This window comes from Panthera onca, chromosome B1 (genome assembly GCF_046562875.1).
Source record: "Panthera onca isolate mPanOnc1 chromosome B1, mPanOnc1 haplotype 2, whole genome shotgun sequence".
Lineage (NCBI taxonomy): Eukaryota > Metazoa > Chordata > Mammalia > Carnivora > Felidae > Panthera > Panthera onca.
The window spans coordinates 129,839,036-129,864,576 of NC_138342.1; the positions used below are offsets into that span (position 1 = coordinate 129,839,036).

At 43.2% G+C, this 25,541-nt stretch overlaps 1 protein-coding gene across 1 annotated transcript; it reads right to left on the minus strand.

The window, feature by feature from the left end:
* Positions 1–1,639: 1,639 nt before the first annotated feature.
* LOC144616131 (uncharacterized) lies at positions 1,640–24,841 on the minus strand. The gene is made up of 5 exons (XM_078445697.2): positions 23,951–24,841; positions 15,807–15,948; positions 8,842–8,987; positions 2,636–2,733; positions 1,640–2,036 (listed from the first exon to the last, which is right to left on the minus strand). The coding sequence occupies exons 2-4, from the start codon at positions 15,899–15,901 to the stop codon at positions 2,639–2,641; spliced, it is 336 nt and encodes a 111-aa protein (XP_078301823.1). The 5' UTR covers positions 15,902–15,948; positions 23,951–24,841; the 3' UTR covers positions 1,640–2,036; positions 2,636–2,638.
* Positions 24,842–25,541: the final 700 nt, after the last annotated feature.

Below are 25,541 nucleotides of genomic sequence, written 5' to 3' on the forward strand. Positions count from 1 at the left end.
AATAGGCTCATTTAAATAAAATTTAACATTAATGTGATAATCAATCTTTAAACTGGAAACTAGGGGGCCAATTTGTCTTGGTCGATCATGTCACCATTTAGATGCCGATTTATTCCTGGGGCTTCTCAGTCTTCTTCCCTCAGAGTCCTCCCCAGCTGTCTTCGCTATGATTTCTTACTCGCTGCTCATGGCATGCTCATGGGGTTCTCCTTCCTTCAGGGGCAGGCACGATTGTGGAGGTGACAGAGGTGACTGTAACCCAGAGCTCACTGTCCTGGAGCTCCAAGGGCTTCAATATCATTTTGGGCAGAATGCCACGGGAGTTCAGCGAAAGGAGCAAGACTTCCCACCGGGGAGAATCAGGGTAGGCTTCAGGGAAGGGGTGGCTGGTCCCTGAAAGGAGGCATTCTTCAGTATGGTGAGGACATCCAGGGGCAAGAAAAGAAAATTCAAGTGTGGGAAGACAGGGACCGGAGTGAGGGTGGGGGGCCGAGAGAGAGGGAAGTGAAGCAAGAGCCAGGGGAAGGATGAGTTTGTTTTAGAACGATGAGCGATTCAAGTTGCCGCCTGCTCTCTCTCCACTGTATTCTGACTGTGCACTTGGGTCCCTGAGGGAGGCATGGGCAAGGTCTTCCTCCCAAGTCTTCCCCAAATGAAGCTCCATCAGAATGCGCTTTGCTTTCAGCGGCTCCTAGTCACATCTATGCGGGTGTGGTCTAAGCAATGGTCCCCTAGGCTGCGGAAAGCCATAACTTGCATTTCTGCCGAGTCGATGCCGTCGTCTGGGGCCATGCTTTGAGAACCGCTGTCTACAGTATTCTTAAAGAGCACTAAAGGACCCGTGAAGCATCTCAGTAAAAATTACCTTTGCTTTTGTCAGGATAACACCTTTATTATTATTTTTCAAGAAATCTTCTCCAATTAGATGAGCCAAGTGCAGTTCTAGGACTGTCTCTACAAATTTTCTGGGCCTTCGAAGGACTGGGTTAGACCCAGAGCTCATCCTGGTGGTGGGCCTCTTTGGGCCACATGGGGTCAGGAAGCGGGGTGCCCTGGTCTATAGCAGTCCTTCAGCAGCCGCTACACCTGGGGCTCCCCTATGTGTCCCGAGGGCATCACTGGCAACCTTGCACTTAAATACGCTGGCGGCGAAGCGGTGAAACCAAAGAAGCTACCAGAGTAAGTGCTGCATCTGGGATCCAAGGCTGTGCTAGGTGCTCCAGAGAGGCCTGCTCTGGCAACCAGGTGGAGCCCTCCTGAGCCTGTCCGGAAACCTCCCTGCCTGCTTCCCGCAGAGAGGGGACGCCTCACCTCGGCCACCACGCTGTCTGCTCTTGTTTGCCTCCCATTCTCCCAGCAATTGCTCAGCCTGGTTACTACCCAGCTTGGATCTTATTTTCCATTTATGATTGTTAAAGAAAAGAAAGAAAGAATCTCTTTCACAATAACCCCCTGGAAGCTTAGGAAGCTGGGGCCATCTGACAGGTCATATCTGTACAAAAGAAAATCTTTGAAATGTGTGGTTAGGTAGTAATTTCCTTTATGCTCATCACAGAGAATTTCTAAAGCAGTCACCTTGTTCTCTCTCTTTCTCCAATAAACTCATGAGTCTGTAGCACACGATTTATTTGGAGCAAATGGGGGAAGGAGACGCTGGGGGAGGTCTTGGAAAGAGTATTCTTTTAGAAATCACAGTTGGAAAAGATCACATATTTATCTATGCCAAGGAAAACTACTAGATTGTAGAATATCATGTTAATAGTCATTATCTCCGCTGGCAAAGCGTGTGCAGTTGGTATTCATTCTTTGTTCTTGTGTGGATTTTTTTGCAGTTGGAGAAACAAAATGCATGGGTCTTTAAAACCAGTCTTAGGTTCCATTGTCTTTGGGGTGCGGTATGTGTGCAGGACCGAAAAGCCACGGGCAAATGTCGACGAGAAAGAAAGGTTCAAGCAGAAAAAGAGGGTCTGCAGGCCAGCCAGAGAAGTCCAGGAAAGATGGGTGTTTGACACGTCCCTGCAGGATCTGTCCGCAGACTAAAGACAAAAAAGACCGATATAATTTTATTCCCGAGATGAGAACTAGCATTTAATCTAAAGAGGCATCCTTGGTCCTGGGCAGGCAGGGTGGTCCCCATCCCAGGGCCACGAGGCCCTCACCTTCCTCCAAGAACCCCTCTGAAATGGGGTGAAGAGCCATGACAACTGGGTTTAATGGCTTTGCCGAAGCAAGCCCTGGCTGGCATCTTCTCCCCGGGAAAGGATCTGAGTTTCTTTTCCTTGTCCTCTTTCCTCTCCAGTGTCTCTCCAGAAAGAGGAATTTACCTGATGCTGATCCGTCTTTATAAAGCCCCCCTCCCATTGTGCTCTGCTTTTCTCTCTTCAGTTCTTTCCTTCCACATCCCAGGCCCGGCTCCAGAACTCTGGGAGGCGAGGCGCCCACCTGACTCAGGCTCTCAGCTCACAGGGTGCCCCGCACTGCCCTGCGGCCTTCGGGACTCATCCTCCCCTGTATATTTGGTGATGCGTTCCTTGTGGACCTTCCCACTTCTCGGACTAGAAATAACCTATACAGGTCAATGATGGCCAATTAACAATAAAATGAAAGCACTTTGGAACAAGGAGATATTTCCTACCTATCAATTCGCAGAGATTTTTAAATGTCCCCATGTGGAGTTGCAGGCACACATTCCCTCCTGTGCAGGTATTGGGAGTATACATTGGTGCAACGTTCCTGGAGAGCAATTTGGCAAATCGTATATGAAACTGTAAGACCACTTGACCTAGTGACTCCATCTCTAGTAACTAGTCATAAGGAAATAATCAGAGACGAACATGAACAATGATGTACAAGATGTTCATCAAAACATTATTTACATTATTTTTAAAAAGAACAACTTAGAGGGGGTGGTTAAGTAAATGGATGATAAATGCATACAATGGAATACTACACAGAGATTATAAATCATGTTGCAGAAGGATATCTAGTGACATAGAACATGGTTTGTGCTAAATTGTCAAATAAAGTACGAAAGAGTACACCCAGCCTGCCATTACCACAGCCCTCTTCCCGAGCAGGTGTTCATCAACGGCGGCTCACATTTGTGACATGTGACACCTCCTCCTGCCACCCCCACTACCCTGGTCCAGAGGGTCTGTGGTCTAGAAAATTAAGACAAAAATCAGCTTTCTCCAAACTAGTTGGGGTTTTTTTGTTTTATTTTTGTCTTTTTAGTTGTAGGTGAAAGAGAACCCAAACCAAACAGGCTTAGTAACAAAAGGTATGTAATTAACTAGTAACCCAAAGTCAGGGCTGGATTCAGTAGAGAAACCATCCAAGGAGTAGTTCAACAATGTCACCAAGGACCCGGTTTCTTTCTGGGGAAGTGATTTATCTGTCTCTGCAGTTTTTCTTATGAATGGCCTCTGAGTTGGTCACTGACAGGAATAATTGCCATTTTTTTAATCCTCTGCTAGAAGTAGTCTCTCATTTGGGGAACTGCCAAGGTGAAGTGGCATGCAGAACTTTCTTCTCTGCCCTCCAGGGAGCTGATGGCATACTTGGGCTTGTTTTCATTTTATAGCAGCAGCATTCCATGTTTACCTCACGTCTTCCAGAGAAGAAAAGAGAAAAATGTTTGGTAGTTTTTGTGCAAGTTCTGGGATCAGTGCTCTCCTTTGCCCAAGTTCTTTCAGGTGGCCATCCCTGACCCGGTTACTGAGTTCGAGGGGCTGGGCTGGGCTGCCCCAGTTGGCTAGAGGTAGGTCATGAGAAATGAAAGAAGGAATCCGCACTGAAAAGGAACCCAGTCAATAACTATGGGAAATCTTTTTTAAAAAAATTTTTAAAGATGTTTATTTATTTTAGACAGAGAGTGTAAGCAGGGGAGGGGCAGAGAGAGAGGGAGAGAGGGAGACACAGAATCCGAAGCAGGCTCCAGGCTCTGAGCTGTCAGCACAGAGCCTGATACAGGGCTCGAACCCAGAAACCCGAGATCATGACCTAAGCTGAAGTCGGACGCGTACCGACTGAGCCACCCAGGCACTCCAAACATGGGAGATCTTAAATAAAGTTGATCAACTCCTTCTTGGCTTCTAATATGCTAACGTGCACCGTAAACCACCAAAACAGGTGTGAAGAGGAAGGATATAATATATAGTGTTTCACACAGAGCACACTTTGGAAAATGCTACACTAAAACTAAAGAATATTGGTGGCCTATAAGTAGGGTGACGATACATCTTAGTCTACTTGGAACAGTCTCGGTTCATATCTGTTTCTCCAGCTTAACTATAATTAGCTTTCATATTCACTCTCAGAAAGGTCCCAATTTGAATGACAAATTATACAGTCACCCCCAGTGACCAAGAATGAGGATTCCATGTTAGATGTGAATCATTCCAATCAGATCTTCTTTTGGAGGGTTGTACATTTAAGACTTAGAGAAAGAGAGACATTAGGAAGAAATCAAAAGAGCCCAGCAGAAATAGTAATAGCATAGACAAAGAAAGGCTAAACCTTGAGTCTGGTGGGTCACCAAAGTAGGAGCAGGATGGGCATGCTTCTCCAAAAATGGCAACAATGGGAAGGCAGGGGGACACCTGTGAGGCTGTGTCCGGCACTCCACACACACTGACACCCTGACTGTTCAGGTCCAAGTTCAGCTGCTGCGATGCTGCCTACGGCAGCTCGCTCCCAGGATGCTTGCACAACCCTCATGCCCACAGCTGAGCACATCTGCACAACCCAAGATGGCCTTTCTTCATGTGGTTCTCAGATATGGCTACACATAAGAATTACCCCAGAGCTTTTAGGATATTGAGACTATCAAAACACCTATACCCTCTGCCCCAGGCTTTTGCATTACAAAAAAATATATTTTTTAAATATTTATTTATTTATTTATTTGTGTGTGTGTGTGTGTGTGTGTGTGTGTGAGAGAGAGAGAGAGAGAGAGTGACAGAGAGAGAGAGAGAAAACACATGATGGGGAGGGGGGCAGAGCAGAGAGAGAGAGAGAGGGAGAGAGAGAGAATCCCAAGCAGGCTCTGCACCATCAGCACAGAGCCTGACAAGGGGCTGGATCTCACAAACCATGAGATCATGACCTGAGCAGAAATCAAGAGTTGGACACTTAACAAACCAGCCACCCAGGTGCCCCTCAAAACTATTTGGAATCTAGTTTTCAAAAACTTGGTTTGCTCTAGATGATGAGATCACAGCATGTTTTAATATAGTCTATTATGTTCTTTGTCATATTTTTAAAAACTTCTCTCATGAATATTTCTTTGTAACAAGAAAATAATAACTATTTAAAATTTTTTTAACGTTTATTCATTATTGAGAGACAGAGACAGAGCATGAGCATGGAAGGGACAGAGAGAGAGGAGGAGACGAAGAATCCGAAACAGGCTCCAGGCTCTGAGCTGTTATCACAGAGCCCGTCGCGGGGCTTGAACTCACAAACCGTGAGATCATGACCTGAGCCGAAGTCTGACGCTTAACCGACTGAGCCACACAGGCGCCCCAAGAAAATAATAACTATTAAAAAAACAAGGAAATAGAAATACATCCTTACATTTATGGTCAGTTGGTCATCAAAAAGCCTGGCAAGGTAATTCAATAGTGGAAAGAATAGTCCTTTCAACAAATGATGCTGTGACAACTAGATATTTACATTCAAAAGGATGAATTTTGACCCCTAATCTACACCATACATAAAAATTGCCTTAAAATGGATCATAGACCTAAATGCCAGATCCAAAACTATAAAAGTCTTAATAGAGCACATCAGAGTAAATCTTTATGACCTTGGGTTAAGCAATGGTGTCTTAAATACAACACCAATAGCACAAGAGATTTAAAAAAATCAATTGAATCTCATCAAAACGAAAAACTTTTGGGGCGCCTGGGTGGCTCAGTCCGTTGAGTGTTGGACTTTGGTTCAGGTCATGATCTTGCGGTGGAGGAGTTCAGGCCCTGTGTCGGGCTCTGTGCTGACAGCTCAGAGCCTGGAGCCTGCTTCGGAGTCTGTGTTTCCCTCTCTCTGCCCCTCCCCTGCTTATACTCTGTCTCTCTGTGTCTCAAAAATAAATATAAACATTAAAAAAAAGAAAACAACTTTTGTGTTTCCAAGTATACTACTTAAAGAGTTAAAAAAAAAAAACATGGAAAAGCTATGGAATTGGAAAAAAAATTTGCTAATTGTATATCTAGTAAGTACCTGTATTTATAAAGAACTTATAGGTTCCAGAATTTATAAAGAACTCTCATAACTCAATAAAAAGGCAAATAATCCATTTTTAAAACTGGGAAAGGATTTCAACAGACATTTCTATAAAGAAGATACACAAATTACCAATAAGTTGGTGCAAAGGTACTTAACATCTGGCATGATAGATATGCTAATTAGCTTGATTGTGGTGATTATTTTATAATGTATACACATATCAAAACATCAAGTTGTACACCTTAAACATATACAATTTTTATTTGTCAATTATACCACACACACACACACACACACAAAACTGGAAAAATAAGAAAAGAGAAAAGGTGCTCAACATTACTATTCATTATGGAAAAGAAAATCAATATCACAATTGAGATACCTGACTTGACACCCACTGGAATGTCTACAATAAAAAAGGCAGACAATAACAAGTGTTGGTGAGGAGAAATTGGAACCCTAATACATCCTTGGTGGGATTACAAAATGGTGTATCACTTTGGAAAACAATTTGACAGTTCCTCAAAAAGTTAAACACAGAGTGACCATATGACTCAGTAATTCCATTCCCAGGTGCACACTCCAAAGAAACAAAAACCTATGACCACACAAAAATTGTACATGAATGCCCATAGTAACATTATTCATAATAACCTCAAAATGGGAACAACCCAAATGTCCATCAACTGATGAATGGATATACAAAATGTGGCATATTCATTCATACAATGGGAAATTACTCAGCCATAAAAAAGGAATCGAGTACCAAATATATTCTACAACATGAATGGATATTGAACATTTTGCTAAGTGAAAGAAGCCAGTCACAAAAGATCACATAGTATATGAGTTTATGTACATGAAGTGTTCAGAATAGTCAAACTCATAGAACCAGAAAGCAGATTAGTAGCTGCCAGGGAGTGGGGGTTGAGAGGAGTAACAGCTAATGGATATGGGATTTCTTTTTTGAATGATGAAAACTTTTAAAATTAGAGAGTGGTGACGGTTGTGCAACTCTATGAATACATGAGGTACAACTGACTTGTACTTTTTTTAATGTTTATTTTTGAAAGAAAGAGAAAGAGCATGAGTGAGGGAGGGACAGAGAGAGAGGGATCAGGGGATCTGAAGCGAAGCAGGCTCTGCACTGACAATAAGAGAGCCCAATGTGGGGCTCAAACTCACCAACCGTGAGATCATGACCTGAGCCAAGATCAAGGGTCAGACACTTAACTGACTGAGTCACCAGGGCGCCCTGAGTTGTACATTTTAAAAGGGTGAAATTTTTGGTACGTGAATCATATCCCAATAAAGCTATTTAAAAAAAAAAAAAAACAAACCAACAATCAAGTAAGTCAGTGGTAAACAAAAATAATATAAAAACAGGGAGGGGGACAAAACAGAAGAGACTCATAAATATGGAGAACAAACTGAGGGCTACTGGAGGGGTTGTGGGAGGGGGGAGGGGCTAAATGGGTAAGGGGCACTAAGGAATCTACTCCTGAAATCATTGTTGCACTATATGCTAACTAATTTGGATGTAAATTTTAAAAAAATTAAAAATAAAATAAAATTTAAAAAAAGTAAGTCAGTGGTAAGAATATGGGAGCGAACCAAGGGTATTTCCAGAGGTGTTGAGGTTGGCAATATGGGAAGATCTAAGAATGGATAAACAATGAGTGGAGGTGAGAGGGTGGGGGGTCCCTATCCTGTCACATCTGGTCCACTGGTCCACTGGTCTGAACGCCTTTACCTATCATAGCTTTAAACAGCCCCTCTCTTTCCTTTAATGATTGGTTAAACTTCTGGGCTGGAGGATTTTTGTCAGCTACCAAAGGACTTCCATTTGGGCTAAACTTTCTAGTTGTTCTAATTATGGTTTGCCATTTCTCTCCCATGTCTCTCTACCTGGTGCCAAGACTCCATCACTGCAATAACTTCAAGCCAACAGATGATCCTTTCTTCTCAAGAAGAACTATAAGTCTATTTCCTTTATCTCAACTGCCCCAAGATATATGCTGGCAATCATACACCAAGCTATTTTTTAAAATCAAAATATAATTGAGGGGGCAATTATATCTTGCTAATTTATTTGCTCCTATTTTCAAAAAATACACTTTACTTTTAAGACCAGTTTTAGATTTGCAGAAAAATCATAAAGATAGTACAGAGAGTTCCCATATACCCCACATCCAGTTTCCTCTATTAGTAACATCTTACATTAGCATAGAACAGCATAGTACATTTGTCAAACTCCATTCAGGGTTCCTTACCTAATGTCATTTTTCTGTTCCAGGATCCCATCCAGGACACCACATTTTGATTAGTCATCAAGTCACCCAAGGCTCCTCTGGGCTGTGATCATTTCACAGACTCTCCTTGGCTTTGATGACCTTTCTGGTCATCAAATCCTAATAGATGGGACATTCTACAAAATACTTGACCAGTCTTGAAGAGTATGGGTCAAGTATTTTGTAGAATGTCCCTCTTTTGGGATCTGTCTGATGTTTTTCTCATAATTAGACTGCGGTTATAGGGATTTTGAGGGAGATCACAGAGGTCAAGTGACATTTCTATTATATATCAAAGATACATGTTAACAACATGACTTACCACTGGTGATGCTGACCTTGATCACCATCAGGCTGAGGTAGTATTTGCCAGGCTTCTCCACTTGTAAAGATACTCCTTTCCCCTCCTTTCCCATATTCTTTGGAAGGAAGTCACTATGCACGGCCCACACTGTTGCGATCCACCTCCTTGGGGGTAGAGTATATATAAACATGATTTATTTGGAATTCTGCACAGAAGATTTGTCTTTTCTCCACAGTTTATTGATTTATACAATCATTCTTTAATATCAGTGTGGACTTACAAATATTTATTTTATACTTTGGTTATCTTTAATGCTACTTTTTTTGTTGTTCTTGTTCAAATTGGTCCAACCTTGGCCATTGGGAGCTCTTTCAGTTGGCCTGCTCCCATAACTGTGGGGTTTTTGTTCCATTTTCTTTTTTTTTTTTGAGCCCTCCTTTACTTTCTGGCAGTACAAGATCCCATATTTTTTTATTACAAAAATATCTCATTCAAACAGAAAACAGAATAGTATAAAGAAACCTCACATACACATCTCTTAGATTTAACAACTGTTAACATTTTCTGACATATCTACCTCATGGTTTTGTTTTTATGTCTAGCCAATATTTTACAAACATAACCACAATATCAGTATCACACCCAACGAAATGAATACTAATGCTTGAATATCACCTGTTACAAGTCATTTCTCAATTTTCCCTGTTTGAAAAAAGCATGTTCAGATCAGGTTTACATTGGATTTGGCTAACTGTTATATTCATGGTGCCGTTTAAAATATTCATCAATCTCCAATATTTCTAATGTTTTAATGTTTATTCATTTTTGAGAGAGAATACAAGTGGGGGAGGGGCAGAGAGAGAGAGAGAGAGAGAGAGAGGGGGAGACAGAGGATCTGAAGCAGGCTCCAGGCTCTGAGCTGTTGGTAGCAAGCCCGACATGGGGCTCAAACTCACGAATCAGGAGATCATGACTTGAGCCGAAGTCAGACCCTCAACTGAGGCACCCAGGAGCCTCTTCTTCAATATTTCTTATAAGCAAGAGTTATTCCTAGGAGCTTGATTATATTTCCCCCAAAGCTAAAAACACCTAATAAGGCAACCTATACCATGAATCGAACTTTCACTGTTGATGGCACTTATCTCCAGTGGCAGCAAGTGCCCTCCATGACCCACGTTTAGAACAAGATGGGGGGAAGTTAAGGCTGGGAAGAATTCACAGCCGGTGATGCTGAGTGCAAATGCCAGGAGACATATAAACAGGCTCATATTTTATTAGGATTGTGATTGTTTTTGCTAGTGTTCTGGTTACCAAGTTCCACAGATTTTTATGAACTGTCCCAGATCTATTTTTCCCATAAGCCCTATTATTTTTTAGCATGCCATTTTGTAGAACTCGGGGTTTTTAGCAATGTATATGCGGCGTTAGAGCAGAAATGAATTGAAAAGAATAATAGGGAACCGGGAATCGGGGCAGTCCTGGAAATCTCAGAACATTTGGTGTCTGTGTGTCCAAAGCCCCTCCTACCCCATTTCCATCCCTGCAGCTCCCAGCAGTCCTCTTGAGGGGGACTCCTGGGTCAGGGGCTTCCCTGGTGTCCCCCAGGAGGAGTCCAGACTGGAGACTTAACTTGAGTCCTCTTTGGTGCCTGGCAGGGCCTTCCCTCCATTCCTGGACTCTCCCGATGCTCCTGGTTCTGCTCTGTTTCCTCCCACAGCCCCTAGACCCTCGACGAGGGCGGCAGGACCTGTTTCTTTCACAAAATATCAGGGATCAGCTGCCTGATGCCCAGGACAGCAAGGTGAGTGCCCTCACATGTCACACTAGAAGGACTTTTCAGAAATGTTAATTGATGAGGAGGAGGCCAAGCACTGACAGACCAAGCCCAGGAAACACTCAGGAGTGCCAGGTGCTGCTGTTTCCAAGCAAAACAGCAGATATATTGCTGCTTTGGGAGTTTTTTTAATGATTCATGCATAGTGCTGGCAGAAAGGACTTCGTGTTTTTAGTTCTCTCTATTTTCCTATTGTATTCCCTCTCCCACCACCCCCACCCCCCGGCGCCCCATTCAATGTTTCATCAAGTGATTCCAAAGTCTTGGTGCAAGTATCTTAAAAGCCACTGAGAAAATTAAATTTGAAATGTACACTTTATAAAACAAACAAACAAAACACACTATGGTGCTTTTAGGAAGAAGGCACTGGGTGAAAGACAGGTGTGAAATCAAACCGCCACTAACTGACAGAGCTCCAGAAAGAAGTGCCTTATGTGATCTGGCCCTGGCATCACACCTGTCCATTTGGGGGTCCCCTCTCCTCCCTCTTCCAAAACCCAGTGAGGCACCACCAGCAGCCTCCTCTGGAACATGGATTTAGGTAAACAGAGACTGGGTGTGAGGTCTGCTTCCTACTGCTTTGAAAGAGTGTCCCTGAGGAGCGTACCTGGTTATCCTCTGGGCAGGGGAAATCGGTGGGGAGGGGTCTCGGGCTCTAACTGGGGTTTTGTCACCAAGCCTTGGCCCTATGTTCCACGATGGGGAGGACTTTCTGGAGTGGTTTGGGTCATGTCCCTCCAGGTTCCATCCTGGCTGTTGTTGCCACACTCAAGCTTCCAGGAAGCTTTGGAGTTTCTTGACTCAAACAAAATGGGAACAAAGTGGAGAGCCTCACTTCTCACTGCCCAGAACTTGGGGCCATGAACTCTCTTCCATTCTTAACAATCCTCTCTCCTTCTTGGGATCCTTCTTTCATTTCTTCCCTGCCTTCCCAAATCTCCAGTTCTGCCACTTTCCTAGACATTCTGCTCCTTCCCTCAGAAATAATATCCCAAGTTTCTTGTGTCTTACACATTTCCCAGTTTCCAGAATGTTCTGGAACTAAGCAGAGAGGGAGGCCAGCTTCAGTTTCCTGGGTGGATGCTAATCTCCAATCTCCACCACGATCCATCTAGGTGACTTTAGGCAAATGACAGCATGTTTCTGTTTGCTTCCGTTTGCTCATTGGTAAAACAGAGATAAAAGTCACCCATTTCTCAGACTCACTGTAAAAATGGGCTCTCAAGAGGTAGCTGTTAGTACTGTCATTATTTAGTTTCCAAAGCAGTGTTCCCAGCCCACTGAGCTGCAGCAGCACCTTTCCTACAAAGCCAGACCTCCAGGCTGCAGGTGGAGGACAGGCTGGGTGTGATGCCCCTGTTGAGCTGCCAATCTCCCATCCAGCTTTCAGGTTCCTCCCCAGCCCCTCCAGGAAGCCGCCATATTTCTGCTCCTCCTCAAGGACCTATTTGGCTGCTTATTGCATCCACTGCCTTTCCCTTCAGTCCAGACCCAAGGGGGCCTTTGCTTGTTCTGCAGACCCAGAGAATTAGGGTCGCAGTCCATAGCCTTCCCCCCAACCTTGCTGGTCTACCACTGCCCTCCAGATTCAAGGGAGTGCCCTTTCCAAGCTCTTTACAAGTTGGTCCCAATTTTCAAATCACAGTGTCTGTGGAGGGATCGTTGGAGGGGCGTGTCGGGTAGGGCATGTGGCAGTTCTACAAACTCAAACATGGCTCCCTCAGTATTTCTAGTTCGACTGCCTGAAAATAAAGTGCTACAGGGTGGGGTGAGGGAGACCTGGTATTTCATTTCTTACAGAGCTCCTTTTGGAGCTGCAGGATTGGTACTACAATACATCTAACGGATTTCTCTTGCTCTGGAAGTTCAATTCCTTTGTCTGTCTCCCTAAGTTGTGCCTGGAACCCAGGCCCAGGAAGGCAGCCCTCATGGTGTGTCAGAATTGACACCACCACTGGGCAGTCAGCTTTGGAGGACACGGAGCAGTGTTTTTTTCTCCAAACCGGTTTTGCTGAAGGATGGCGTGCCCTCCCATCCCCTGAACTCCCAAGAAGCTTCTGTCACGTGTAGCAGCAATATAGAGTCCACTTGGTAAAAATAACCTTTTTTATTTATTGACTGGCAAAATACTCTATTTACCAAACCATTCTGGGTTCCTCTAAAGATAAAATGGAGGTAAAGCCCAAAAGGAAAATTAACGCTTTAATGCAGTCTTGCAGACTTCTGCTTCATTTCATTGTAAATTGAGTGCAATAAAACACAGCATCGGCAGCCTGCGTAAAGCAGCTGCATAATTTTCTTTTGTGCAAGGAACTAATTCTCAAGTAGAAGACTTCTCACCTACGAGAAGCCTAACGATGGTGGATGGCTCCTGTACACTAATTACGTCTTCCTTTATATCTTTGGCTTGAACTCTAATTTGCTTACAGTTTAATGAACATCAGTTCTCGCTGCAAAATATCTAAGTACCTGAGAGATTGAATCCTTAGGCAGTCAAATGCTCTCACTCTCAACACTAATCTTCAAACCCTCTGCATTCTAAACTGACTTCCAAAGGAGAGTGGCTCTTTAAAGACCTGTGAATCACTTTTGAGCAGTAACTGTGCACTTAAATTAAAAGCCATGATCTGGCAGGAGGCTTGGGTTGTGCTGAAAATAATAATAATAGTAATTTTTTTAAAAAAAGCCTTTTCTAGTTTCGGTACTAGGCATGACCTGCCAGCTTCCATCACTGCCTGATGCAAAAGCTGTATGTTTTGTGACTGTTTGTTTCCCTGACTTTGGTTCTCCCAACGGTTTCCCCAGATAGTCTCTGCTACTTTCTTCAGGTGCTTTCTCTCCGTCTCTGAGAATTTAGAAAAATGACAAATAGTGGAGACAGGGGAGGGGGGTTCCAACCGGGAACTCGCAGCTCGTTTCCAAGGCCTCCCCCACTTTGCATACTTTACTCCCAGAACAGCGATGCTGAATTCACTTTGATGGTAAATGATCTCAGTTTATAAAATTACAACTAACAGTGATCATGTGTTCGCTTTACTATGGCTCCTCCAATTCAGTATTTGTGATGAAGGACCATGCAGGTGAACTACCTGGAGGGCCAAACACAGATTCTGACCCAGCAAGTCTGGGATGGGACCTGAGAGTCCGCATTTCTGAGAAGGCGGCCCGTGAGCTGCTCCTGGTCCGAGGACCACACGCTGAGTCTCTTTACCTGGATTATCTGATTTTGTCTTCATTACAGCCTATGAGATAGATACCCTTTCACAGATGAGGCTGTTGAGGGGCACACCTGAGGTCACCTGGCTGTAAACCTAAACACACAACCTACGCACACAACTGTTGGACGTATCGCCTACCTTTTCCAGCAGGTGCTCTGGTGAAAAGGTAGATACAAAATGAATTTGATACATGTGTCTTACTCTAGAGAATTCTGTGGTTAGTCTTCGTTAAAAGCTAATAAGCCATCTCTTCATTTATCCACATTGTCAGAGTTTGCCTCTGTTAAGGCGTGGCTGTGTTGCCATGAGGTCAACCCATCTTCAGCAAGCACTCGGTGGGTGCCCCACCCAGGCCGGCCCGGAGCTCCTGGCAAGCCAAGGGAAGGATCAGCCTGACAGAGATGTCTGGTCACATCTCTGTCACACTTTCAGCAGCCCCCAAAGAAACAGATACTCTGATTACTTTGGGTCAGATTACTTCTGAAGTGATTGCAGGCAGAAGAGGTAGCTTTTCACCTCACTCGAAGGTTACTAATGACGCAGTATCCCTTCTAGGTGTCGCTTCTCCATTTTGTGACATAACCCACTGTCCTCTAACCCTGTGTACCGAAGCTGGGCCCCGAAGGAAGAGACAACAGCACCTGGTGGTTCCGTATGTAGGCTCTGGAGTCAGACTGCCCACGTTCAAATTCTAACTTAACTAGTTCTTACAGCAGTTTGCATGATCTCTCTGTGCCTCAGTTTCCTCACCTGTAAAGGAGAGATGATGATAATGATAGTATCTGTCTCATACGCTCAGAGAAAGTTATACGAATGGATTCACGTAAAGTGCTTGCCATGGGATAATCCCTCAAAAGATATAAGCTACACTAATTAATAGGAAGCCGGAACAGCCTTTGCTGAGAGTGTCCCCTAAAAATGTCGGTGATGTTTCTTTCTTCTGTACATATATTTAAGGCCCAGGAGCTAATTTTACGGATTCCTCCCAACAGAGAATAATGGGAAAAGATGCTTCACTCGACACTCTCCGGTCCACAACATCTGGAAAGAATTGACACTATAAATAATCCAAAGCAGAGAGAGAAAGAGAGAGACATGTGTAGGTGGAGGTTAGCAGTTTTATGAATTATGTTTCTGTTTACACATTGAGTCTTGAGACTACTTAAATCTCTCCTTCGATTATAGCTGTGTGCAGAGGAGGTATTTGCGGAACCCAGTTCCTGTGGTGTCAGGGCAGGACTGAAATGCAAACATACTTGTAAAGTGGAAACACACTTTTATTTCCTAAGGGTCTCATAATCAAGGCAAAAGCTATTACTTGAGCACATAATTAACCTTAGGAATATACGGGTAAGCAGCACAATCCATGAATTTGTTAATTGGTCTTCCTGCTACTGATGTTAGCTCAAGTTGATCTGTTGTTCTCCTCTGTTGATTGTCTTAAATAGGAAGTTTTCTAATTTGGACTTCTCCAGGGTAGGCAAGGGAAAAGAGTGAAGTAAGAGCTTTTTAACGATTTGCGAATATGCCGTAGATACGTGATTTTTTTCTTAGGAGTGGACACAACCTGAAGACAGATACTCTCGCAGCGAGTGGGACCCCTCTCCAGGCTTCCATGTGCCGATTAGCCAGATTGCCAGTCACTGATGTGGGAGCCCCCCCCCCCCCCCCCCCAGGCAGTGGAGACATAAAACAACCAGTAATGCTCATCGGCAGTCATGCTTCCGGGACTCTGAATCACAGTCTCATTTAGTTCTAATTTATTTTCCCCGTTGCAACGACTCCTTAGCTGAACGGCAATGAACAGAAACACTAGGTGTGCGTAGGCTCAGGGTCTGCAGATGGAGAGGGCCATGTGGTCAGGGGTGGGAAGGCTCTGGAGTGTGGGTACCGGAATCCCTCTCCCAGGGGTCTTAAAGAGCTGTACTCACCAAAGCTGGAGTAGATGAGATGAACTGTCACAGCCTTTCTCTCCTTGCTGTTCCTCCTCCAACGTGCCACACCTGCGTGGGAAACTCAGGCCCATTTCCAGAGGCAGTGAATCAATCCTGAAGAGATGCTTCCATCAAAGCTCTGGTTATGAAGCAGAGTAGTTTAATTAAATTAGACCCTGGGCCTCTGATGGCCCCTTTAATTAAAAAAAAAAAAAAAAATTCACCGAGGGTGCTGATACTAAGACCAATCTGTTCACAAAAGTAAAACTTGAGGAAACATCTTATGAATAGTCACTGAGGACCAGAAAAGTGAGAAGCCGCCCACTTCAACAAACAGCTGATTTTGTCTGATAGGCGATGGTTAAGTAGCTCTCAACAAAGAAAAACTTGCTAATGGTCTCTCCCGTCACTCTGAAACCTTCAGGAATCTCACTGGGTTAAGAGTCTAGACCGCCAACCAGAAAGCCACAGTGAGACATACACAAATGAAGAGCCTGTGGCTCCGCACCCGAAGACCACAAACTGCCACGTGCAGACACAGGACGGCTGATGTTTGGGGGCTTCCTGGCAACCTAGGATGTGTTTGAAAGGATCAGGTGGCTGCAGTCTGTCACTCAGACCTCAGGAGTCAGCCTGGACTGCTGAGCTGGCAGCTGCAAGCCCCCTCCCCCCCCACCCGGGGCCCCCCTGAGCCTCGCTCTGGTTCTAGAGCCTCCGAGAGAGCAGCCAGGGCAGATGGAGAACTCACGGACAACGCTGATGCTGGTTCGAGGCGGGTTTGGAAGGGCAGGAGTAACTCACAGCAACAGCACACCCTGTCACAGCCGCACTGGGTACCAGTATGCACTGCACAGTTCCCAGGCATGGCAAAGCCTTTGGGCCTCAGGGGAATTGTGTACGTACCCTCGGCATTCCATTTAGCAGGACGTAATACACGCACGAAGGAAATTCTTCCTCTCTCCTGTTCTTCCACTGGGCCCCCACTCTGGCCCTTTTGAGATTTGGATCTAGAATTTCAAAGGAAAAAATCATTTCCAAAAGACATACCCTGAACTTCACGTATGAAAACTTCAGGCATGTTCATTTGCTGAGAAGGATTTCTAAGTAGAGAAAGCGCTTCAGATACTGGTGGGAGAATTGGAACCCAGTGCCAGATAGAAAGAGATGATGGAAAGACAGGTCGGGGAGGGGGGAAGGGTCTCCAGAAGTGGCTCCTGCTCTCTCTCTTTTTTTTTTTAAATACAATTTATTGTTAAATTGGCTTCCATACAACACCCAGTGCTCATCCCAACAAGTGCCCTCCTCAATGCCCATCACAATCCCAGACTTTAGCCTCTACTACAAAGCTGTCATCATCAAGACAGCATGGTATTGGCACAAAAACAGACGCATAGACCAATGGAATAGAATAGAGACTCCAGAATCGGACCCACAAACGTATGGCCAACTAATCTTTGACAAAGCAGGAAAGAATATCCAATGGAAAAAAAGACAGTCTAACAAATGGTGCTGGGAGAACTGGACAGCGACGTGCAGAAGAATGAAGCTCCCGCTCTTGATACAGCATGCACAGGACTACGACTCAGTCTACCTGTCCGTACATGCTCAAATCAGAAGTCAAAAGCTCTGGATCCTACTAATTCCAGATCTTAATGTCAGCTAGTTTTCACTCTGGGGCTGAGGGATCGTGGTAAAAATAAAGTATCCTTTAGTGAGAACTCATTAGCCAGAGACTATGCTGAGCACATCACGTGGCTCCTTTATTCAGTCCTCCAGGGGCTTAATGAGGGGGGAATGTCATGGGGCCCCTTTCACAGATGAAAAAACAAAGACAAAGAGAACCTGGGTAAGTTGCCCACACACAGCTCTCATCTGTGTCTCCATTTTGCTGTGGAACTCTTCCAGAAGGAGCGCCCCTAAGCCCCTCCTTGTGCCAGAAGACTCCGTGGCTTCTGGTGACTGGCTAGATCAGAGCCTTGACAAGAAAAACGTCGACTGGCCTGGGCAAAGAAATGCCATTATTTCTGAAATCTCCCACACCGATTTTTTTGATCTTGCTTTAAAAATACAGTTTTAGCAGAGGAATGCACAAAAGGAAAACGTATCAAGACGCTGTACCTTCTCCTTCCCCTAGCCGCAGAGGCAGACATTTGTAACTCTTTATTTAATTCTTCTGTCTCCTATCTTTTTGTAAAATATGCTTCTCCTCTATTTTAGTTTTTTTTTTCATTTTAGATATTGATAACTTCTAATTAGGGTAGATGAGGATTTAACTCTCTTCCCGCACCCCACTTCCCTCCCCAACCCCCCATACATTTTAGCAAAATCCTTCATCAGTATTTACATTTTTATGGCTTGATAAATATGGTTTACTGGAGAACCAAATAGTGCACTATGCTTATGTTTTTTCACACGGTATTTTGAATTAATAATTGCCTCGGTTTTTATCTGTTGCATTGCTTTTAATATATTGAAACTTAAAAAATAATTTCTAACTTTATCATCAGATGTCCTGAATACCAAGAAGTTTTTTTTTTTTTTTTTTTTTGATCTACATGATAGCAAGATGACGTTCATCATTCTCTTTTGTATTCGTGGGAGACTTCCTCTAAGGCCCTCTCTGCTCTCACGTCACCTGGTAGTTCCAGAGTCCAGATGCTTACTATCATCTTACAATGCCTCTCCTGTACTGACATCCTTATTTTCTGTATACCATACATTTTCTTCTTTCATGGCTTATTTCATTGTTTTGTGGGACTGCATCTTCCACAAGCTTCTTAAGACAGTTTGTGAGAGGTAGTGTTTGCTCTCCTTATATGTCTAGAAATATCTTTATTCTCCCTCTCACCTGGTCAATAATTTGGCTGGGTGTGCAATCCTAAATTGAACACAATTTGCCTGTAGACTTTTGCAATTTGTTTCCTTTGTCTCCTTTGCAACAGATGCTGCTGTTTATAAATATTTATTAAATATTTATAATTGAAAAGTCTAAAATTCCAATTCTCATTTTTTGGCCCTGATTTTTCTCTCCTCAAGTTTTTGTTTTTAATGTTTATTTACTTTTGAGTGAAACAGGGAGACAGAGTGCAAACTTGAGAGGGGCGGAGAGGGAGACAGAATCCAAAGCAGGCTCCAGGCTCTGAGGTGCCAGCACAGAGCCCGACATGGGGCTGAAATCCACGAACTGAGGAACTGAGAGATCATGACCTAAGCCAAAGTCAAAGGCTTAACTGACTGAGCCACCCAGATGCCCTTTCTCTCCTCAAATTTTGAGCATCTTCTTTTTAGCCCAAGGGTTCCAAAATTTTGTTAACGATGAAATCATTGTGGATTTTTTTTCACGCATTTATTAAAAACACTCAGTGGGCCTTTTCATTCTAGGGGTTTTCTGTCTTTCAATTCTATTATTTCTCTTGTATTAATTTTTGAATAATTTATTCTCTATTTGCTTTTTTGAAACTGCTGTTAGGTAGATGTTAGATGTCTCAGACTGATCCACTCAGTTTTTTTCTCTGTATTTTCTCTACTAATTTCCATCTAACTTTTGTTTGATTTCCTCAATTTTTATTTTCCTTTGAAGCTTTTTTTCTTTTAACATTTCTACCACATTTTAGTTCCTATAAGGCCTTTTAAAAATTGCACCCTATTCTTGTATTATAAGAAGCAGTATTTTACCTCCCTGAGGTTGTTGTTATAGTTTTCAAAGTTTACTTCATGGATTTTTTTTTTTTTTTTTTTTGGCTTAGTCACTCAGATTCTTGACTATCTGTTCATATTTAAGAGATAGACACTGAAAAGTGCATAGAAAGCTCTCTGTTTGTGGTTGGAGCTCACTGAATGAGGCATCTCTCCTTTGGGTGAGTAGCCAAGTTTCCTTGGAGGAACCCTCACCTCTCTGCCCAATGTCAGTATATGGAGACTTTTTTCTCAGGTTGTTCACTTCTCTGAGAAAGAATCCCCTGGTATATGCCAGACTGTTGGCATTCTGGAAGAGGGTAAGACAGAATTGCAGTAATGTAATCTCCACCATCATTTCTGAGTCTCCCCCCTGCTACTTTCTCCTATGGCTATGTACTCAATCTGGATCACATCCCCTTCATAGTTCTTCTAAATGTGGGCAGGGAGATTAGGGGCTCACAAGATAGTCCCCTGTATGCAAGAAGATGAAGAAGGGAGGGGTGCCTGGGTGGCTCAGTCGGTTCAGCTTCCAACTTCAGCTCAGGTCATGATCTCATGGTTCATGGGTTCAAGCCCCACATCGGGCTCTGTGCTGACAGCCCAGAGCCTGGAGCCTGCTTTGGATTATGGATCTCCCTCTCTCTCTGCCCCTCCCCTGCTTGTGCCCTGTCTCTCTCTCTCTCAAAAATAAATAAACATTAAAAATTAAAAAAAAAAAAAAGATGAGGAAGGGGCAGGTAGCCCCCAACCTTACATGTGCTCTTACTTCAACCGATTTCCCAGTTCTCAGGCCCACGTTGTGGCCCTTGCCTTCTGCGAAAAAGGAATTAGCTCACTTCTCATTAGTATCCCCCTCTTTGTGGGCACTTTAGATTCTAGTTTCTCTAATCTACTTGTCTAGTGACGACTCCTTCATCTGCTTTCCTTCATCCAAAATTGTTGAAACCTTTTGTCTCTTGATTTCCCTGTCCTGTTCCTCTTGTGGGCTTGTGCCTTTCTAAGTGCTCTACTATTAAGTAGGGCTTTGGAGAGAAAGAGGTAATTCGTCATTTTACACTGGATTGTATATTACTTTCTGACAGGGGAGCCTATTCTCAGGTTCCTGGCACATTTTGGAAGGTTGTCTGAGCATTGTGTTCTGAAAGTCTTACCGATCTCTTCTTCCAGATTAAGCTTGAAATGATGGCCTGAGGGGCGCCTGGGTGGCTCAGTCGGTTAAGCGTCCAACTTCGGCTCAGGTCACGATCTCGCAGTATGTGAGTTCGAGCGCCGCGTCGGGCTCTGTGCTGACTGCTCAGAGCCTGGAGCCTGTTTCAGATTCTGTGTCTCCCTCTCTCTCTGACCCTCCCCCATTCATGCTGTGTCTCTCTCTGTCTCAAAAATAAATAAACGTTAAAAAAAAAAATTAAAAAAAAAAAAAAAAAAGAAATGATGGCCTGAGACATAGTCACCAATACTATTGTTGGCGGTAAGGACAGTACTAACGATGGCTCCCATTCATTGAGCCCATAATCAGCCACACCTATACCAGGTGCTCCATGTTATTCCATGTAACACTCAGAACAGGTACTTTCTCATTTATAGATGATGAAAGAGGTTGAGAAAGATTTAACTTTATTTATTTATTTTGAGAGACAGAGACGGTGCAAGCAGGGGAGGGGCAGAGAGAGGGAGAGAACGAATCCCAAGCAGGCTCTGTGCTGCCAGCTCTGGAGCCCAACGCAGGGCTCAAACTGTGAGATCATGACCCGAAATGAAACCACCAGTCAGTTGCTTAACCGACTGAGCCACCCAGGTGCCCCAAGAAAGATTAAAAAAATTTTTTTTTAAGTTTATTTTTGAGAGAGAGAGAAAAAGAGGGAGAGAGAGAGAATGGGGGTGGGGAGGAGCAGAGAGAGGGGGAGACACAGAATCAGAAGCAGGCTCCAGGCTCGGAGCTGTCAGCACAGAGCCCGACATGGGACTCGAACTCACGAACCATGAGATCATGACCTGAGCTGAAGTCGGATGCTTAACCTGCTGAGCCATGCAGGTGCCCCTCAAGAAAGATTTTTAAACTCTCCCAGGCACACAAGTGGCTAAGATAGAATCTGAACACAACTATCTTCCTTATTGCTGTTGCTGCTGTTACTACTACTACTACTGGCTGCCAGCACTTTCTGAGGATCCACTATGTGTCAGTCTAACTTCAACAAGGCCCCGCTTCTCCTCATGACTGTAACAGAGTGCAAAAGCTTTCTTCTCATTTGCCTCGTTTTCTGAGGCACAGGTGTATCAATAGTGATTTAAAAAGGAAAAAAACAAATGTTCTTACATAATTAAAGTACCCCTTTTTTGTAGAAATAGCATATTTCCCCCCAAATTATCTGGAAACAACCTTTCTTTGAATACTACCTTATTTTACCCACCTTGCTTGTATTCTCATTGCTATGTGAACCTTTTACAATAAATACTTTCTTTATAGGCAACTCACTCACTTTTGACTTTGCCGTTGGGAAAAGCGAGAGGATTCACTGCAGGTAAGCCATACCAGGAATTACCGCACACCTGTTCTTCAGGCATCCCTAGCTGAAACCCAGGACCTTACCTGCGTCTATAGGTTCATGTCAGCTCTCAGGTTGACAGGTTGGGACTGAGGGCTACATCACTCTCTGATATGACCCAAGACATTCTACAGTTTCCCGTATTTGAAAGGCAGTTGTGAATCAATATATGTAATATAGTAGTTAAGAGTTTGGGCTCCAGAGCCACAATGCATAGGTCTGAATCCCAGTTTCTCCAAGTTTTTTTTTTTTTTTTCCCTTGTGTGTCCTTGACATCTCTGTATCTGTTCCCTCATCTGTACAATGGGATTAATAATAATACGTCATGAGACAGTTGGGATTAAATGAATAATAAATGATTTAAAAATACTTATAACTGTGCTAAGCTTTAATAACCACATATAAGTGTACAATGGCAGCTGGCTACCACACTTTATTACTGGTAATAACTACAAGCCTTTAATGAAGACCTACTACATATCAGGCACTCTGACAAGTGCTTGACATACAATGTCTCATGTAATCCCCATAACATGTTACCCCATTTATGGATGAGGGAATTGAAGTTGAGAGAGGCAGAGGTGGATTCTCCCTGAAACCGATGAAGCGAAGCTTCAGCGTCCCTCATTTAACAAATCCCTGCTAAGCTGTTAAGCTAGGGGTTGCAGGGAGTTGTAGAATGTTCCAGGTGGAAAGGGGAAGCCAGGCTGCAATCAGAAGCACTTCTGTTAAGCAATTCTGGTAATTGCCTAAAGAGATCTCAGAAAAGAGGAATCTGCAATATCAAGGCTTCAGTAACTTGTTATAATCTTTATCATTCTAAACGCTCACTTTTGGATCTAATTATGTGGGGTCTTTTCTTTATGAGGGTCCTTAAGTTTATAAGCTTCAGGCCTCCCAAACCCAGATCTCTTACCAGAAGTGCATGCGGTTTTACTTTTAACCTCTATACTTTACCGTGTCCCTGCTGGATTTATTTAAGCTACTCAAACTCACTTTAGAGGAACAGAAAGCATCCTCAGACTGAAAGGCTTGTGGTAGCAGGGGACTATACGGTCTTTCTGATTGCATTTAGCAAGGCATAAGGGTTTGGTAAAGTCTTAATGGGCGTCATCAATATAAGTTTAAAAAGTCTTGCAAATAACCTTCCTCTTATGGTGAGTAGTGGTTTGATGTCTATTTTATAATCTATGAACCTCCTAGAAAAAGAGCAAATTGGCAATATAATTTTGTGGTCTATTATATTTGAACCTTTGATTTGCAAGTGCGATTTCAACATTATTTTTCTTTTGCAGAGCATGACTGCTAATGCAAACCCAAACCCAAAGATAAACAGCCTTCTTAGGTTTTGCCACGATAGATTTTTCAAAGCAAAGAATGAAATGTCAAAATGTCCACTCTGAGGTTACTTGTCCTTAAAAATCCTGGGGAGCATCAGATTATCTGAAATAGAAACTCTGCTATTTTTATACTCAATTGCAAATTGGGACGTTGCCAGGCTTTCGTCTCAGCAATGAGTCTTCCTAGGAACTGGATCTAGAATTTGTTTATACTTTACACTTTGGGGAAAGGTGCATTCTGAGTCCTTTCAGTTTTTGGTGCTTTCCTTTTCCCTGAAGAACCTTTGAAATTACCTTTTGATATTTTTGGTCTCTTCCACCTAGAAAGAGAAGGTGGCAGAAGGGTGAAGCTGGAGAGAACCTCACTCATTTGGGCATCACTAGTATTAACCAAATGGATAATGAAACACATTGGCTAGTGAATGATGCCATGTGATTTTTGTTTGTAATTCAAATCAATGACTAGGCACTCCCAGTAAAAGAGAGCTGGGGGCAGCCACCTTGAATCTAACTTAAAATCCATCTCCTGGGCAGTAGAAAATGCCGACATCAAAAATTAGGCATCAACTTTTCAAATTACCATATGGTTGCTTCCGGCAGGGCTCCAGGAACATTATGTGAACACACACATCCTCTTCACCCACAGAGGCCACTGATCTATCCTGGAAAAGACTTAGGAACTCTCCCCTTGACTAGCAACACCTTCCCTTCACATGGGCCATTCCTATTTTTTTCATGGATGAAGAGGTAAAAGGCTTATGGGAAATGATGTTATTATGACTGAGAACAAGAGGCTTCTTCCGAGGTTCCAATCAATATATTCTTGTATGGGTGTGTGTGTGTGTGTGTTCCTCAAAATGCAGTAAGGCAGGGATTATAAAACAACCTGTGTCAGAAGCATTTATTCAAATTAATCTGTCAGCAACACTAAACCCTTGACTCTCAGTAGAACGGCCAGACAACAGGAGTTTCTCACAGAGCTGCTGTCCGGCACAAGACTGAATCTTTTACTGGCTGATGAGTCTGATGGAGTATAGGTTAGAATCCTAACCGATTCTTATTGGGGGGTGGAGGATGGTTCACAGAGGGAAAATTAATCAAATTGTGTCTGAAAGAAGGATTCAGGAAAGAATGTAATGTGAACCCACTCCTGCCAGGCACACTTGCTGAAACCTGGTTGCCTAGAATAGGAGGAGTTACAGCAGCCAGGAAGGAGTCGGCAGTCTCTTTCCAGGAGTCTGAGCAGACACCTCTGTGTATTTGTTTCACAAAGTGCAGTGAGTGTCAGGGAGGAGTGGATAGAAAGCAAGGCACAGACTGGGTCTGGGGAAGCTGCCCTTGATTTCCTGTTTCACTCAGGGAAAAGAAAAAGTCCTCTTTTTTTGTTTGATTGTAGCCTCTAATCAATTGAGATAAACAGAAAGGAGACTTTATAATAGACTAGCTCAAAAGTCATAGAGAAAGCGGCTTAAAAACAGTTAATACCAAAAAAAACAAAACAAAACAAAAAAACAGTTAATACCAACAATTACATGTAAATTACTTTTTGAAATAAAACGAATAGGTAGGCTGGAACATTTACTGAACCATTCGGTATACATTGGCTGTCTCAAATTAATGAAATAGCTGTGGTTACTGAATCTCAATAAGGGAGTTTCAAAATACCAAAATTATAAATAATAATAAATTATAAATAGTAAAATTCCAATAATAAAAAAAGACAGTAAACTCCCTTTGCCCAGTTTAACAATTATTTACTGAGTACCTGCTATGGGCCTTTTAAGGGTTACTTCTGTGTCTTAATTTTAGCGTTAGTTCCAGGCAATGTTTGATCTTTGAGAACTTGTAACACCTAATGTGGGGACTGACTGTATTCTGGTGTGAAGATGTAAAAATTCCGTTATATAAGGTGGTGAACTTCGTCACTGAGGAGGCCACAAAGCAGAGTTCCTTTCATGACCTTTCCTACTACACCAACAATAATTTAATTCCTTTAGCGTCAGGTTAACATATCCCCTTTCAGGAACAGATCCATTGCAAGAAAGATTATTCACTTAGTCGTAAAATAATACTTAGTGAACACCTAAGTGTGTACAAAATCACTGTTAGGTGCCCCATACCAATCTACCTCACAAAGGTTTCTGTAAGACTCAAATGAGAAATCTATGGGA